At 39.6% G+C, this 18,330-nt stretch overlaps 1 protein-coding gene across 2 annotated transcripts in view; it reads left to right on the top strand.

The window, feature by feature from the left end:
- LEKR1 (leucine, glutamate and lysine rich 1) overlaps positions 1-18,330 on the top strand; it is a 109,828-nt gene that overhangs the window by 31,199 nt on the left and 60,299 nt on the right. For both annotated transcript variants that reach the window (XM_072142944.1, XM_072142943.1), the window contains exons 5-6: positions 11,045-11,164; positions 16,316-16,491. In XM_072142944.1, coding sequence (XP_071999045.1) covers positions 11,045-11,164; positions 16,316-16,491 — 296 coding nt within the window. The remainder of the gene's footprint in view (positions 1-11,044; positions 11,165-16,315; positions 16,492-18,330) is intronic.

Here is an 18,330-nt window from a genome sequence, read left to right as displayed (position 1 = left end):
ATACAGCGCTTATTATAACACACAATATTAAAATCACATTTTTATTATATAATTTTCTCCCCTATCCCCTACCCACGCCCCCTATGACTGGTGACCCCCGCTCCCACAGTAACCAACATTTTCACTCTTTTTTAAATATCATATATGACTTATCATGTTTACCTTAAATTACGAGACTCTATTCTTTTACATCAGCAGTCATCTGTGTCCACAGGAGACTCATTCCTTAACATGTAATCCACTTTTTTTTTCCACTCTTGAATCCCCGGTGGATCTTTGTTTTTCCAGTTATTTAATACCATCTTACGTGCCATTAATAATAGACCTTTCATAGCATTTCTTATACCAATTTTTGTGCCAATTACACCTATCTTAGTTCCAAGAATGCAATTTTTTACCTCATATGGAACTATGCATCCACTTCGTTCTTTTATAGCTTCTATTACTCCTTCCCAATATCGTTTCAATTTTGGGCACCTCCACACCATATGTATTATGCCTACGTCCACAAGATCACACCTGGGACATCTTTCCTTTTTTTGGCGTCCAAATCTATTCAACATTTTTGGGGTGTAATGGACTCTATGTACTAAAAATATTTGAGACACAATATATGATACATTCCGTGTGGTCTTTTTAATCATATTTAGAGAATCTTCCCATTCTTCTTCCAATAAATCCGGAATATCTTTTTTCCATTTTTCATAGCAGTATTGGGCATTCCCTATTAATATATTACTATCCAATACTTTGGATAATTTTGACAACATACCCTTTGGCCTATTGGGCGCTCTTATTACATTGAGAAGGGGGTGTTGTACATCCTTAAACTCCACCCTAGCTAATGACGCTCCGAAGGCACGCACCAGCTGGGCCCACCACAACCAATTCCCCTCTCCAATCCCATATTGCAGTGACAATTCCTCTAGTGTTTTAAACCTATTATTCTCTATTATTTGGTGTACAAATCTCAACCCTTTTTCATTCCAAAATTTAACCCCTTCCATCGGGGCTAAAGTCCAAATCCCTTCTCCCCAAAGTGGTGTTTCGTGCAGAAAACTATCCCATCCTAAATCTACTTTTATTTTATCCCATATACCTTGCATTAAGTTGAATAGGGGATAGTGTTCCCTTAGTTCTCTTTTCCCAAAAACTCTCGTTTCCAATAAACTCCATATATTCAAACCCTTAAGATAATCATAATTTTGCCCAAGTGTATATATGATTTTCCCCATATCACAATCAAAAATATTCTGTAGTTGCGCTGCAACAAAATATCTACCAAAATCAGGGACCCCCAAGCCTCCTTTTTCACACGGTGCATATAATTTTTTTAAGCTTATTCGTGGCTGCTTACCCCCCCATATTAGATCCCTTATCATTATTTCTAGTGCCCTAAACCCTTTTTTGGATATCAATACTGGGCTGTTTTGCAGAACAAAGAGGACCTGTGGCAGTATTACCATTTTACACAAAACTAGCCTTGCAGCCATTGGTAAATTCATTTTTTTCCATATATTCACCTTATGTCTAACTTTAGTTAACATAGGCTTAACATTTAATTTCATGTAATCGTTTAAATCCTTGCTGATTACAATACCCAAATATCTCATTTCTGACACCTCTAATAATTGACCTGGGTTTTGAATTTCCTCAGTCAGGGGGCTTAATGGAAGATAAGAGGACTTACCCCAGTTAATCCTTATACCCGACATGCTCCCATGCTCTTCTATCAGGCTAATGACCGATTGGAGCATTGTACCCGACTGATCTAAAAATAGGAGCATGTCATCTGCGTAGAGCTGCAACCTGTCCTCTTCTATGCCTCTGACGAACCCCCTTATCAGGTTGTTCTCTCGCAGATAACAAGCCAGGGGTTCCAACGCCAGTGCAAATAGCAAGGGCGATAATGGGCACCCCTGCCTTGTCCCTCTGTATAGGCTCAATGATTCCGAGGCCCTACCATTAATGCACACCCTAGCTGATGCTCCCCCATACAAGATTTTTACCAGTCTTGTAAAATAGGAACCAAAGCCCATCCTACCGAGCACAGCCCAAATGTAGTCCCACTCGATGCGGTCAAAATTATCCCTGTATTTATTCTAGGGTCTATGGTATTCTGTTTGCTGTCCTTAAAGAGAACCCGTCATGCAAAATAACCCCCCTAAACTAAATATATTTTCATAAACTGCCATTAGAGAGCATTGCCTCTATCCCTTCATTGTCCCTCTACATGCCTGTAAACCTAAGCAATGAGGTCCTAAAGCTGTATGCAAATGACCTGTGAAATGTCCAATGAAGCATTAGCATATTCAAGCTGTCCACTCTATTCATGAGTGGGAGGCACAGCCACACCCCAGTGCTTGACTGACAGCCTGTATAATGATGTGAGGCTGTATAATGATGTGCTTCCTGGTGCTGGAGGCCACGACCCCTGCAGCCTGTGTGTGTGTGTAGGAGAGATACAGCAGCTCCAGGCAGCCATGTTACAGCAGAACATGTCAGATTCATGTGTAGCTGATGTCTGTGTCTCTCACCTGTATATTAGGAGGATGCAGCATGTCAGCAGATGCAGCACACACACTAGCCATGCTTTACTATACATTACACACAGACATGAGCAGGGGGAGGAGAGGGGAGGGGTAACAGGGGTGACATCACTGCCTCTGACCATGTGACCAGCCTCATTTACATAATAAAGAATAGATGATTTTACAATGATTAATGTATGAAATAACTAGATAAAGGCTGGGATGGGATCCTTGTGAGCTGCTCCAACAGGTAGAGGTGACAGGACTAGTGGCAGAGACCTGATGACAGGTGTCCTTTAAGATGGTCCTGGTCTAGATCAATGGAGTTGTGAAGACACAGGCCTGTGTTGATCTTTAGGTCCCTTGAAGAACTCACCCTTCTATATCAACACTGGGTAGCTTGGCAGTAGCTGTCACTGGGGCAATGACATTGTGTATCCTATGTTGAAATTAGTTGGATCAAAAGAAAAGTTAAGGAGCAGCACCGCGTTTAAAGGAGAAAAACTCGGGTGCAGGTCTTCACAACAGGGTCCAGTGATGGCCCATACATCCAAGAACAAAAAATACTGAAGCAGCACTCTGTAAATGTGATTTATTCCACCTACATGATGCGACGTTTCGTCAAGCATGCTTGAAAATGTCTTGATTGAATGGACGAAACGTAAATCACATTTACGGAGTGCTGCTTCAGTATTCTATGTTGAAATTAGTAATACAGGCAGTCCCTGGGTTACATACCGGGTAGGTTTGTTCATACATTGAATTTGTATGTAAGTCGAAACAAGAATTTTTTGTAAGTGTACCTCCAGAGAGTCCCTTTAACAATTGGATTTAGGTTGTCATAGGAACAAGGATTAAGAATTAATCTTCACTGCAGACATCTTTGATAACTCTTACAGTTGACCGTTGCACCTGGAAACTAAAGTCCAGCACATTTCCAGCATCCAGAGAGCTTCCCAAGGGGTCACAGTGAACAGAGAGGTCCACTTGTAACTATGGGTATGGGGACTATATGTACTTGGATAGATAATGATGTTGAGCCTATCACAAACTCCCATCTGTCATTAGGTACAAAAATCAGAACCAAGATGGCGGTGCCCACGCGCCGGCAACAATTAAGTCCACTCCGGGACCTCTGCTAACAGGGCCCTCACTCCTTTTGTTTCATATGACCATGACCCCCATGATCTGTAAAACGCTGAGGAATAAAATAGTGCTATATTAAGATATATGTGTCTAGATAAAAACAGATATGAGCTAAAATATCGATAAAAAAGGATGAGAAAAAAACACTATATTATATTTAAACATACCCTTAAAAAGTTAAAGTTGGGAACCCCTACTAATGTTGGAAATCAATGGATTAATATCATGATTTAGCATCACTGGACCCTTAGTTATCCTGGAATCTACAATCCTCTACTTCTTATGTTGTCCTTTTAACAATGGGTGGTGCAGGTTCAGAGTCTGCAGTCTTTTGGTGTTGCTGCAGTTTCTCCTGCTCCCGCTCTGATTCCAGGACCGGCTGTCGGAGAAATCCAGAGAACCTAGGGGGAAGGTAGAAGAAGTATATTACCGCTTCTGTCTTCTCCTTTCCTCAAGAAGCATTATATAGTGAATACAGGCACTACCACTGCGGCTGGTTCTGTACGCCCGGCAGTTGGCAGGGTCTGCAGAGCTGCTGGGTCTAATTAAACCCAGTACAACTCTGCTCCAGTTGTTTGGAGGTAAGTTTTCCCTGTAACTGGGGCTCTTATAGATTCTTATAGATTCCCCAGTTTGAATGGAAAAGTTGTAAGAAAAAAAAAAAAGAAAATGTGTCTCAGGGGTGTTTTATGACCTCATGGGGGATATATAAAGTAAAAGTGGTTGTTCACTTTGAGCAAAGAATTGATATTGTTTTGTGTAATAAAAAGTTATACAATTTTCCAATATACTTTCTGTTGTTTCCTAGATCTCTGCTTGCTGTCATTGTATAGAAAGCTTCATTGTTTACTTCCAGTGGATGAAACAGGCCCCTGGTCATGTGATGTCACACAGATGCACAAGCCGTTATATCACACAGCTCTGATTACTGTCTATGGTACTAACGATCCGCACACCTGTGTGACATCACATGACCAGGTACACATTATATTGGTCTATCTATCTACCTACCTACCTACCTATCTCATGCCTTTTTTTGACGGAATACCTTTTATTAGGAAATATACTACTGAATTGTAGAGGTTAAAGCATAACAATAACCATTTTTTTGTCTTCCAACTGAATATTTATGAACGTCTGACAATGCAGGCAAAAATGAACAGGTAATAATGAACGGAAACCTTGTGACTCGTATGCAATTTACATTATGGTAGAGATAATATATGAGTGTTCTGGGTTTTCAAGGCCCTCTGGCTCTGGCAGCATCAATATGCTTTCCATTGGACATGCCACAAATATTTCAAAGGCTTTTTAGTCCTGGAAAGCACATGACTGAGTGGTAGGAATTACCTTCATAAAATCAAAGTCTTAACCTTCTGCCTTAAGGTGTGGAATAGAATATAAAACATGCCATACATATTTCCCTTACAGTAACAGTGCTCTCATACACAGTAATATGATCGTACATTGAGACTGCACAATTGAATTATTCTGAACAGACCCGGGAAGTAGAACTGAAACCTGAACAGGAGATGTTATCAATAGAGAGATATGAAAGAAGCAAAAGATACAATAAGAATGGAGGATTGTGGATGTGGCTCCACAGCAGAAGCATGAAGGGGACACTCGTACATGGCAGAAAGCTTACATTTCTGTGTGCATGCTGTAAATACATCCCTATTAAAATGTATGAAATGTATTTTCCCTTGCAGACAGTTCTGGAACAAATAATTTCCCCTATGACCAGGCGCAGAAAAGAACTTATAAGAGTTTCTCCGCAGAAGACCGCTAGTGGCTAATCTGCTGCAATGTACAAAACGGCAAAGTAAATATGATTAAAAAAATCTCATCCCCAGGATACACAAGAAATAAAATATTTCTGCTGCAGATTTATACTGTTGCAGGTTTATACAGGCGGTCCCCTACTTAAGAACACTCGACTTACATACGACCCCTAGTTACAAACGGACCTCTGGATATTGGTAATTTCCTGTACTTTAGTCCTAGACTACAATAATCAGCTGTAACAGTTATCAAATGCCTCTGTAATGAAGCTTTAGTGTTAATATTGATTCTTATGACAACCCAACATTTTTAAAATGCAATTGTCACAGAGACCAAAAAAGTTCTGGCTGGGATTACAATGATATAATACCGTATATAGTTCTGACTTACATACAAACTCAACTTAAGAACAAACCTACAGACCCTATCTTGTATGTAACCCGGGGACTGCCTGTACTACACATTGTTGTTATGGCTGCAATGCAAAGAGTTAAAGCTGCAGCCAAACAAATGCAATTACCAAATACCCCCATGTTCAACAAAAATAGTTCATCTTGGTTGCCTTTTTGGTGCAAGCAGAATTAAAGGAAATCAAAAATCATCAAAATCCATCATGATAAACCAGGGACAGTTACTCATGCATCCAGGCACCGTGACTGTGGTAAACTTATATTTGTTAGCCATGGCTCTTTTCCTTCTAATATTAACTTTTACAATTATGCTAATTAGCCTGACGATAACCGTGGGTTGTTATCAGAGCCCCTTGGTGCTGCAGCTTGCACTGTCTCCGCCTATACTCAGTCAGCACCTACCACCCCACCCTCCTTCTCCTGTAAGCTCCATACAGCGGAGGAAGTTTCAGAACACAGTTTGAGGGGGAAGTTTCTACTTTCATGAAAAACCCCTCTAAAGCAGAATTTTAGGAATCTAAGTTTAACCCCTTTGGGACTAAGCCGTTTTAGGGCTTTAGGACCAAACCTGATTGTTTAAATCTGCACTGTATCATTATAGGAGGTTATAACTTTTTAACACTTTAACCTATCCGGGGTATTTTGAGATTATTTTCTCGTTGCACATTGTACTTCAAAGTAGTGGCAACATTTTGATCATATCTTTTGTGTTTCGTTATGAAAAAAACTGAAATTTGGCAAAAATTTCTAAAAATTCTTCATTTTTAACGTTCTAAATTTTCTGCTTTTCAGGCAGATAGTAATAGCATTAAAGTAACTTTTATAAGTAACATTTCCCAAATGTCTTTTTTTTTTCTAGGAGGTTCAGAAAATTAACACACCTGCTCAACTTGGAACGGGCAGTAAAATTCTGTAAAACCCTGTAAATTATGGGATTTTAGAAACTATGTCCCTCAATGTTTGAAAAATCAACTTTAAAGAAAAATCTACCATTTGATTTCATGCATTATGAACCAACTATACCTTGAGACTGCTGTAGCTACACTGATGCAGATTCATACTGGGGCACATTTACATACCCGGCCGACAGAGTTCACAGAAAGCTCATTGTCCGACGATAATACACTCTGCCGCGATTCACTAAGATCGTGCGCCCGATTTCCTGCATATGTCGCTTCTCTACTCAGGTCCCACCTTCTTCTTCCTGGTGTATGTAAGTGCATTGTCTTGCAACAGAACTTGAGAGTTAAATCCCTCTGAATAGAGCTTCATTATCATAATTTTATAATTGTTTTTTCAGCAAAACCACTCAGCTCAGGGAGTAAACAAGATATGTTTCTGTATCAGTGCAGCTACAGCATTCTCAAGGTATGTTTGGTTCATAATGCATCAAATCAAATGGTAGGTTTCCTTTAAGAAGTTGGTTAACCCTTTAAGCATTTCTCAGGGGTTAAAACAAAATGACATTTACAAGTTGTAATCTTTTTTACATTAATTTTAACCAAAAATTAAACAGTCACAATTTATTAAATGAAGAAAAACTCCACAGTTTGATACCCCAATTCAACACTCGGCTTATACTCGGGTATACAAAATAATAAACTTACTACTCACCATTCCGACGGCCCGGACAACTGCTCTTCATTTTCATGCCGCAGGTCCGCGGGAGCTCTGTGGCCGTGCCTCTTCTGTCTTCATGCCGGCTTGGGGCAGCGACAGCTTAGTGCGCACGGCCCGTCCGGCACTCAACTGTGATGTCAGCCGCTGTTGACATCACAGAGTGCGCCGGGCGGGCCGTGCGCACGGAGCTGTCGCGGCCCCGAGCTGGCATGAGATTTTATTACCGGTACCTTTTTTTTTGGTGTTGGTTAAAAAAATTATTCATTCTGGTTTCAGATTTTTTTATTCTTTTTTTTTTTTTTCAAGCTGTTCACTGGATCCTAAAAATAATATGTTACCTTTATTGTAAGGGTCACCACGATTACGGTGATACCAATTTGTTTTGCAGAATATAGCACTCATTTTGTGAGAAATTTGCTTGTTTTTGTATTGCTGTGTATTATTGGGCAAAACATTTTAACTTTTTTTTTTACAGAGGTGTTTTTTGCAGGACAATTTGCACTGTTTATTGGTATCACATCGGGGTGAATATTACTTTTTGATCACCATTTTTTCAGTTTTTTTGAAGTCTAATGTGAAAATAATTTTTGTGAGGTTTTTTTTTTTACTTTTTTTTTTACAGCGTTCACCGTCTAACATCTAACAGTCATTTATTGCTGTCAACCCATCGGGCCTCAGGGCTGCCATAGCAATGATCCATCATTGGCACCTCAGGACGCAGATATGATTGAAACCTGTGACGGAGCAGGGAGCAATAGGTTGTGCTTAAATTGCCTTGTTGATACTTTGTGAAAAATAAAGTGGGTTTTAGTTGGTTGGGCAACCACCAAAGTTGGTTTTGGTTGTAGTTTGGATCTCTTGATGGTTCCCCATCGCTGCTACAAACAGTGAGTGGCAGTAACTCATGCTCTCTGCTGCTCCAATCTCACAGAATACTCTGGTGCCCTTGTGCCGTGTCTCACCATTTATACGTTTATCACCTTTTCTATGTTGGTAGCTGATGAATATTGTTAATGGAAAAATTCTAAATTATTTTACAAAGATGCTTCATGTTTTGTTTTATTTGCAATAGGCTCATTTGAAAAGAAAAGGTTCTAAAAACAGAGGTTCCCTTTAACATATAGAAAAGGAAAAAAAGTGACTGACCCATAAAAAAAATCCACTACATCCACTTCCCACTGCAGTTATAAAACCAAGTATAAAAAAGCATTAAACAAGAAGGTTACTTTGACAGAATGGGTGAGGCCACTTACTTATTTACTAGAGATCTTTTTGTTCTCTTTGGAGGAAATGTTTTTTTTCATCCGGGGATTGGGAAAATGGCTAAAGTGAAACCAATTATTCTGGTAACCTGTAGCTTTCCAGCTGCTGCAGAATGATAACTGATATAACACAGGAACAGCTGGGAGGCCACGGGATCCAACCAATGTGAATAAACTCCTTTAGGTTCTTTGTGCGTAGTTTTCCTTTGCTTTAGCTCTGAAGAAGTTTTCTGTAACAAGTGAACTTCTGTATTGCAGAATTTTCAAAAATAATATATCAAGCTGTTTGTTGTTTTATTTATTTACATGTTTAGGAAAAGCAGAATTATTGAATGTTCATGATCCCACATACTGCACACCTTGTACAGTAGGGGAGTCCTTGCATTATGCAAAATATGATGCAAGGACTTCCCATCTGCCCGCTAGACCGCTCCGCCAGCATTGTGTTAACTGAGTCAGTGCCGGTACTGAAGTTTGTATCTTCTCTCTGTTTGCGTGGGTTTCTTTCGGGTCCTTCGGTTTCCTCCCACACTTCAAAACATACTGGTAGGTTGATTAGATTGTGAGCCCCATGGGGACAGGGACTGATTTGGCAAGCTCCGTGCAGCGCTGAGTAATCTGTGTGCGCTATATAAATAAAGGAATTATTATTATTATTATTATTAAGGGGCGTGATTTCAGAAGTGGGCGTCAGAAAATGTCGGCGTGTACTAAACTAAACTAATAACTGGTCTAAAGTATACTCCATACTTCTAAACTACTCTAGATACATCATCCAGCATTATTTATCTGACATAGAATAAGACTGTAGAGTCTAACTCTGCATCAGTCTATTGACGACACTACAGGCAGTCCCCGGGTTACATACAAGATAGGGTCTGGAGGTTTGTTCTTAAGTTGAATTTGTATGTAAGTCGAAACTGTATATTTTATAATGGAAGTTCTAGACAATTTTTTTTCTTTTGCCCCAGTGACAATCGGAGTTTCAAAATTTTTGGTGTAATTGGACCAAGAATTATCAATAAAGCTTCATTACAGACATCTTACAGCTGATCATTGCAATCTGGGACTATAGTAAAGCATCCAGAGAGCTTCACCAGAGGTCACAGTGGGCAGAGGGGTCCGTCTGTAACTAGGGCTTGTCTGTAAGTCGGGTGTCCTTAAGTAAGGGACCGCCTGTATTTATAAATCTTCCTCATAGCGTTGGGTATGCAAGCTGCAGATAAAGATCCAATTCACTGTCTGTATCTCTGGTTCTATAGCTCTCTGAACCATAAATCTGATTTAAATTGTAACATGGCACCGAGGACTTGGTTTGAGGAGATATGAATTTCCCATGTGATGCTCCGAAATCTGCCTTTTAGCTCTTGTCAGCTCATTTTCACATGACTTGGGAGGTTACCTTTTTTTAGGTAAACGTGTCTTGCTCTAGCCAATCATAGCCATAGTTAGTTGTTAGGTGCGTCAATTTGTTGGATTGGGTGTACAGCCACCAATCCAGCAATATGTCTGGGTCACCTGGCTGAACCCTAATGCAAACTGGAAAATTGAGTCCATTCCTCACTAGTTTTAACATAAAGGAGGAAATGAGGAAGCTATTTCATACCCTACTTGTGGGTGCTGCTAGTTTCCACGGATAAACCCTGTAATAATAATAATAATAATAACAATAACATCATTAGGTAAGCATTAGGATTTTTTACAAACACCTTCTTTATGGACCAGAGGGGATCCATAACGACATTTACTATTGTTTTAAATTCTTGTGACCACTCCAATTTAAAGGAAATCTACCATCAAAATTGAGCATGATAAAACAGGGGCACTTATTCATAGATACAAGTACTGTGGTAATCTTCTTCTATTTGTTATCCATAGCCTCCTTCTTTCAAAAATCAGCTTTTAAAATTATGCTAATAGTCTGTAGCTTCACTGGCTGTTACACAGCGCAGGAGCACATAACACCCTCCCACTGTGAGAGATTACAGCAGGAAGAGGGAGGGGAAGACCGTGTAACAGCTTCTGAATCTTCAGCACGGATGGGCCCTGTTAATAACACCTCATTAGCAAAATTTAAAAAGTTTATTTTAGATGGAAGGAGGCCATGGATAACAAATATAAGAAGATTACCACAGTCACGCTGCTTGGGTCTATGAGCAAGTGTCACTGGTTTATCAGGCTTCATTTTGAGAGCAGATTTCCTTTAAGTTTTCCGAATATGGAATTTTAACTGTGTTCAATTGTGCTTTTTTATTTACCTAAAAATATAATGAATTATATTTTTTTACAGGCTACAGATAGTTTTATTGCAACTGAAGGAAAAGGAAGATGAACTTCAGGTTTTGACAACGGAGCTTACAACTTGCCAACAAGCAGTAAGAACGGCACAAGACCAACAGCATCTGTTATGGTAAGAGATCCCATGAGCAGGCTTTGTAGTGCAACATAAATTATAGTCCCTTTTAGTATGCGTCTGTGTAAATTGTGAGTCCTCCTGGCAGACACAAGCCATAAAATTTACCAATAATGCGGGAAGGCTGGAAGTATTTTTAGCTTGTCATGCCATAGAAAATATCACGGTTGTCCTAGCAATCTCTATGGTTATAAGGGCAAAGCTTTACCATTAATCTCTCGAAAAGGGACTATGTTCCAGGGTTCAGCTCAAGTTGAAAAACTTCGGGATTGTGTTTGATCATAACGTAAAGAACCTCTCACACGCATTTCATGTGCACAAATCCATAAGAAGTGGATATAGAAACCAGATTTGGTAATTATGGTCCAGGTCTTTAGGAAGAAAGTGCTTATTAATGAAAAGACCTTGGTGTATCTCCTGCAATATTCAAGCCGCGAAGAGCTAATAGCCCAGTGAGCGAGAATATAGTGGAGTTTCTACATCATAAAAATAGAATATACACAATTTAATGCGCATAATGCTTTCCATGCAGTCTGAGGTTTATAGTCCGGCTTTATAACTTTGTGCTTTAGGGTAAACTTCAGATTTCACTGCATATCTGTTTCTGTTCTCAATTACCCACAAGTGACATTTATTATCTCGCAGAATGTTATTCTAGTTATGGTAAAACCCCCATTCAGCAATGATTTTCAGACTTTCGCTAAGCAAAAAAAAAAAAACACTTGTTCCGTGAACCGTAAAAAGTTTCATTTCTCAAACTAGAAGGTCCAAATTTATATGATACATGTCTCTGCATATGAAGTACCCACCACAGCTCCCGTAATATTGCTCACAAATCACCCTCCTCCTCAGCTGCATTTTTGCTTCAGAGCTGCTCTTTTTACTAGAACTCGGGACGAGAAGTTTTAACTACTGTTAGCACATTGTAGTTGCCCACAATGGCCCAGGGTATTGACTTTAATGGGACACTGTAACCATATTTACCCCATTAAACTACTAGCCCCCTCAGGTAGGGTATGAAATATCCTTTCTAGCATTCTCCACGCTAGAAATCTCCACCCTTTACCCATAAGAAATCTCCTCAAAAGTTATGAAAGTGAAAATTAGCAGAGAACGGTCCTATTTTGCCTGATATGATGCAAGTTTAGAGGCTGCAGGGGGAGTGTCACTTAAGACACACCTATCTCCGTTTCCCTATTGCCTAGACACATGCTTATGGTGTCACTTTAAAGATAAGTATCTTGTCTTTCAGATTGCATAAGGATTATTATCTGTGATTTACAGAACCAGGGATACAGACAATTAGCGAGACAGGAATAGAATCTTTCTAGCTATAACCTTAACTGCTTGTACCTCCACTTCTCTATATCAAAGAACTACAAGCAATCGAAAAGATGAGAATCTTTAATATAACACCAAAAGATAGAGGGCGTCTGAAGTAATACTTTTATAGGTAATGTGAAATTTCACATAAAAGAGGTTATTTTAAAGAAGGACATTTCATACTCTAACTTAGGGTGCTATTAGTTCAACAGGGGAAAATGTGGTGATGGAGAACTTAAATAGTGCAAATCTATAAAATATGTGAGCAGTTCAGTTTAACCAGCTGATGATCCTAGAGTGCTCACCTCCTGTGCTTCTACACGTGTTTCTGGCATAGAAGCACCGAGGGGCCACAATGAGGTGTGGAGGGGTACGGCTGCTCCTGCCCTTGTCTGCGTGCTTTTTAAAAACCTGCAAACATTTGTCCACAGACTACACCAGATCCGATACACCAGGTGATGTAGGCCAACCGACAGGCCTACACCTCTTAATGTATCAGCCGCAGCATGCATGGGGCGTGCATATTTGTACATAGAGATCTTAGTAGTTAATTGTGCGTCTGCTGTATGAAAACAAAAAAAATTATTATTGGATTTTGTACCTGCCTTTTTGGCGTAGAAGGCATGATAAAAACGAAGTGTCTGACACACAGCATGGAAATTGAGACTTTTCAGTCTTTTCAGGGGGTAAGGAACAGGGTGGGCCATGGCTGGAAAGTCCTGGTCAACCACATTTACTATAATCTGTGCGGTATATAAGATTAATCTAAAGCAAATCAGGAAGTATTCTGATTTGATGCCTTAAAAACGCCATATATGTACCTAATTGACAGATAATTCACTCATCTCTACTCATAAATAATAGGAACAACATTTTTTTTACTCTAAATTTTGCCCCCTTTTCTGACCTGCTCCCAAACATCAGTGATATCACCTTCCCTCAGAGAGGGTAGACTGTATTTTGGTAGTTTTCCTCAGTGTACTAGGCTGTCAGAACAGAAGTGACAGCTCTATGGCGGTAATGGATATTCTATATACAGCGCTGCGCTCAGTTTCAGTAGAGACATGGCAGTAATTACATGTTATTATTATTTCATAGCTTCTTTTATCTAGTGAATCTATTTTACCACATCTCTTTCTTGTTTTGTCTGCAGCTACTTTGATGTAGTGAATTTACTCTAAAGATGAACTTTCTCTTATGAAAAGCACTGAGGTTTTTTTTCCCCCTCTCCCACAAAGATCACACAGACGATCTGTATTCATCGGGCTGGAGCCTACATATGTTTTTGATGGGGATTCTCATATCAGCACACACCAACATATTTCCCTAAATAAGGGAGTGGTAGACTATAGTGAGTGTTCAAAAGCTTGACATGAAATAGAGATAAGGACCGCTGTCAGAAACAGAACCTGAAACCTGATTTCATCTGGCGGCCACATGCCATGCGATTGCCTGGCGCTCTGCCCCGTGACACACACTTTCTGCTGTTCTGAAGTTTGCCGAGTAACGTGTAAAATGTGTGATTTCTTTAAGTGATTTGAACACGTGAAAAATAAAACTACATTGTGTGTAATGGACGTATTAGTCGTACATTGTTGTGCTTTTGTTGGTGGATAACATGAAAGCATTGTTATCTCCTATATATGATGGTCAGTCCCAGTACAAGGTGCTTATTGATGATAGTCTTTGAAGTCACAGGACAGGGGGATAGATATGAATGCATTCAGTTTCCAAAAGTCACATTCCAACAGAATATAATAATTGGGTCAATTATAGAAACTAAATTGCCATACCTGAATCTGAGAAATAAATAATTGTTTAGAATGTGAGCCCCATGGGGACAGGGACCGATCTGGCAAACTCTGTGCAGCGCTGCACAATCTGTGTGCATTTTATAAAAAAAGCATTATTATTATAATAGATGTCATGTATAGAGTGTAGGAGAATTACTCTTGAACTGTAGCCTTACCTTAGATGTGGGAGAAGATGGATTCCCTGGTACCCGAGTGGCTTCTTTGGAGAACAGCCAAGCAACACGGGTGGCTTGGTCCTGGTGAACAGGCCTCATGCACACCTGTAAGGGGCCAGTGAGGGTTACAAGAAGAGAGGGAAGCCTCAATGTGGTCAGTGTAGTGAAGGGTTCCCCATGGGGCATTCTCAGTGTACATGTAGTGTAGGACTCCTGGGTAGATGGTAAAGTGAAGGACTTGGATAGTGGCAGCAGCCAGAGATCACACATGGAGACAGGGATGATAAACATAAACCAAGTCTCTATATTCAAATTTGCAGATTACTATTTTAATCAGACATTTTAAGATAACTATTTTAATGGGACATTTTAGGACACAGAGGGAAAGGAAAGAATGGGAGTCAACACCTTACAAAGTGGTCTTAACATTCATGCTAGCTTCATGACCTTCTACCTCTGCCCTGTAGGCCACAAGCAGATGAGAGCCGGAGCTCTCCCCTCCCCTCACAGGTTCTCTGTGTGTCTCGGGGAATACGACCGGTGGCATCATAACCAGTCCCCCATTGTAGCACGTATCTTTACACGTGCAATTTTAAATGTTTTTATTGGTGTTTTTTTCTTGAATAAATGTAAGATTATTTTTTGTAAACATGGAATGGACCTTTGTTCTTTTGCACACCACTCTGTTGTTCAGATTTCTCTGTGTGTTTATTGACGTCCTTTTGTAAATAAGATGTCCCTGTGTTTATCAATCTGTTGTTTTTAAAGTTTTTTTTAATATCCTTTCATGATCACTGCCTAGTGTGACCAAGCTTACCATCAAATGTACTCAGCTAGCCTTAAAACGGTATCGCCTGATGTCTTCACTCTTCTCCCCATGGCTTACATGGTACAAATCTACACTACTAGTTTGGTTTAACAGAGTTGGCCAGACTTCATTAGCTCACCAGGAGGCCAACTAGAGTGAATTGGTTTGTAATGCCCCATCCTGCAAGCCATTACACTCTGCATTTTGTATATTATAGAACAGGAGGAGTTAAGCAAATTGTTTATGGTGCCCTATCCACAGGCAGCATGTTATAGAGCAGAAGGAGCTGAGTAGATTGTACTTTGTGTCCTTTCTACTGGCAGTATGTTATGGGGCCAGAGGAGGTGAGGCGAGAGGCTCAGGACCTTACAGTTTATCCGATGCAAATTAATTCTAATTAATCAAATTAATTTGAAGTCCCCTTCATGCACATTCACACCCTTTTTATATCAAGGTGGGGAAAATAGTTGCTATTTCTGGCGATGCAAGATATTATAAAACAAGAACATTGTGTCATACCCAGTAGTACTAGACAGGAGTATCTTAGCAGATTTGATGTATAATTTTGCATTAAGTACAACAGTGTAAGCTGTATTCTATACATTTTCTAAAAGGAGCAGTGGGAATAACAGAATAAAATACAAGCTCTACTTGCTTTGAGAATATTTGTAGGTTGTAGGTGCAGTATGATTGTCGTGGAGTATTTCATCAGGTGTCTGCACGGAGAGTAAAGCCTAGAAGCACCCGCTACAGAGGAGGCCGCAGCACAAGTGGCACCCTTAGGTTATACTGGTGAATAGCTGTTGTAGGTTACCCATAAATCCAGGATCAGAATTGCTTTCTATTTAGAATGTAACAAATCCCAAATGTAATTAGAAATTGTAGAGGTTGGAAGTGGTTAACTTATTGGAGTCATAATTAAGTTTTATTTACAGATGGGGTGTACGTGATGAAGCCCCTCAAGCTCATCATTGAACGTGCGTATTTGCTGGCTTTGTATAAAACTTGGATTGCACTAACATAAAACCACACATTGTTTTATTCACAGGGAGAAAGCTGCCAAACAAGAGACACTTTTAAGGAAGAGTCGATCATTTTTAAGACTTCTTCAGTCAGAACAAAACACTATTAAAAATAATGTACAAGCCATAATGGGACAGTGGAATATCCTTCGAGGAGACATTACAAGCACCATTGAGCAAACATCCAGAAGTCATTCAGCAGGTTGGTCTGTCTTATAATAAATATAATGGGGCAGATTTATCCAGCCGTCTAAAAGTCAGATTATTCTTAGTTGCCTATGGCAAACAATTAGCTCAGCTTTTTTATTTTATCAGTGCTCATGAATATTTTAAAGGGGGGCTGTGATTGGTTCCCATGGGCAACTAAGAATATTCTGACTTTCAGACAGCTTGATAAATCTGCCCCAATGTGACCACCGGTCATGTAACGTTAGACTTTTTTGAACAACACTGAAGATCTTTTTTTGTCTACACAACTTAATGTGTATCTAAACTTTTGACTACATTTTATAAATGAAGAGTGCTTTGTAATATATTTGATTAAATCTGTTCCTGTGTCCTTCATTTCCCTCTGCCTTTCTTCCTTATTTAAGCAGTTTTGTTCTGTATCCACTGACATCTGAGAGATAAAGGAACCTGATAATGTTCCTAATGACTTAACTCTTTACAGACAGTCCCTGGACAGTCTTATCTCTTTAGAGAACTGAAGCATCATAGGAAATTCTCTCTAGTTATGGATTAATAACTATAATTATTACCCTACTAACTTGTTTGAAGTAAACAGACTTCTGTATTCTTCTCTTTCTCCTGCAGTGAGCAGTGTATCTGTAAGCCTTCTGGCACGGAGAATGTGCTTTACTCAATGAAGAATATTACAATGTTTACTATTATCTCTACTCTGTTACATATAGCAGGCAGTTAGATTCCAGGTTTCCTGAAATGTACCAGGAGAATAAGGCATTTGTTAATTACTTTGTTATGACCGATATGGCATTTTTAATATTTGCAACCACAAGAAAACATACATTGTAGATGCCTTAGCTAAAGTAAAAGATCTGGCCCAATGGGGCACCTTAGGGTATATGCCCCAGCAGTCTCCCTCCAGGAAATCTGTGTGGCTATTGGCAGCTTCCCCAGGTCATTTATTATATAGGCTGACATGTCATATGTTTATGAAGTTGTTCTAATTGGAAACATACATGTCCATCCCAGGTATGCATTGTAAAAGGCAATGAGCAGATGGGAACATTTCATAGATCATCTATTCACCCCCCTTTTAGCCAATTATTCATATCTATCACCCTGCTCCTGCTGAGAAAGAGATCTGCTTCCATTATGGTTCACATTTGGATGGTATTTTCTATTAACTTGTAAAACCTTTATGCCCTTTCAAGGGCATATAGAGCTATGAAGAATTTCACTCAAGGAGTAAATGTGCAGTTACTTACAAGGGATGTAAAAATGTTACTAAGTTTCACGAGTTTTCTTATAAGCAGATCATTACTTTGTAATAAAGTACTTGTTATCTGTACAGGGAGCTCCGGGATGTGGGTCATGACATGTCTTCATCTGGATACTAAGTGCTAAATGTAGGAGATCAGTTTTATGCTGGTTGATTATACATTAGTTATAACAGTTGTCTTCTTGGAGAAGACCACCTCTCTAGAAGACCACTTTTCAATGTAATTTTTGGTGGTCTCTGCACTCTGGTCTGAGCCCATATGGCATGGAAAATAGAAAAAATATATTTTTTTTAATAAAATTAGTTGTAAAGTTACCTGCTATCAAGGAATACCTGTGTCTCTTGATGTCCCAAGTCCCAGGGGTGTGAGTACTGAGGAGCAGTTACCCTTCAATTGTCGGGAAACCGTTCTGTCAGCAGCAGATTTTTTTTAAAAAAAACCTCCCATCTAACTTCTTGATACACTAGCAACCGCAAATGTAGTGCGGCGCATGCACACATGAAAGCAGAGAGAGGGCGACTGGTTCCACTTGTTCTGAACATGTCCGCAAGAGTAAGCTGACCACGCAGGCATGAGAA

This window comes from Engystomops pustulosus, chromosome 3 (genome assembly GCF_040894005.1).
Source record: "Engystomops pustulosus chromosome 3, aEngPut4.maternal, whole genome shotgun sequence".
Taxonomy (NCBI): Eukaryota; Metazoa; Chordata; class Amphibia; order Anura; family Leptodactylidae; genus Engystomops; species Engystomops pustulosus.
The sequence above is the reverse complement of the archived record's forward strand: the minus strand, read 5'-3'. Positions and strand labels throughout refer to the sequence as shown.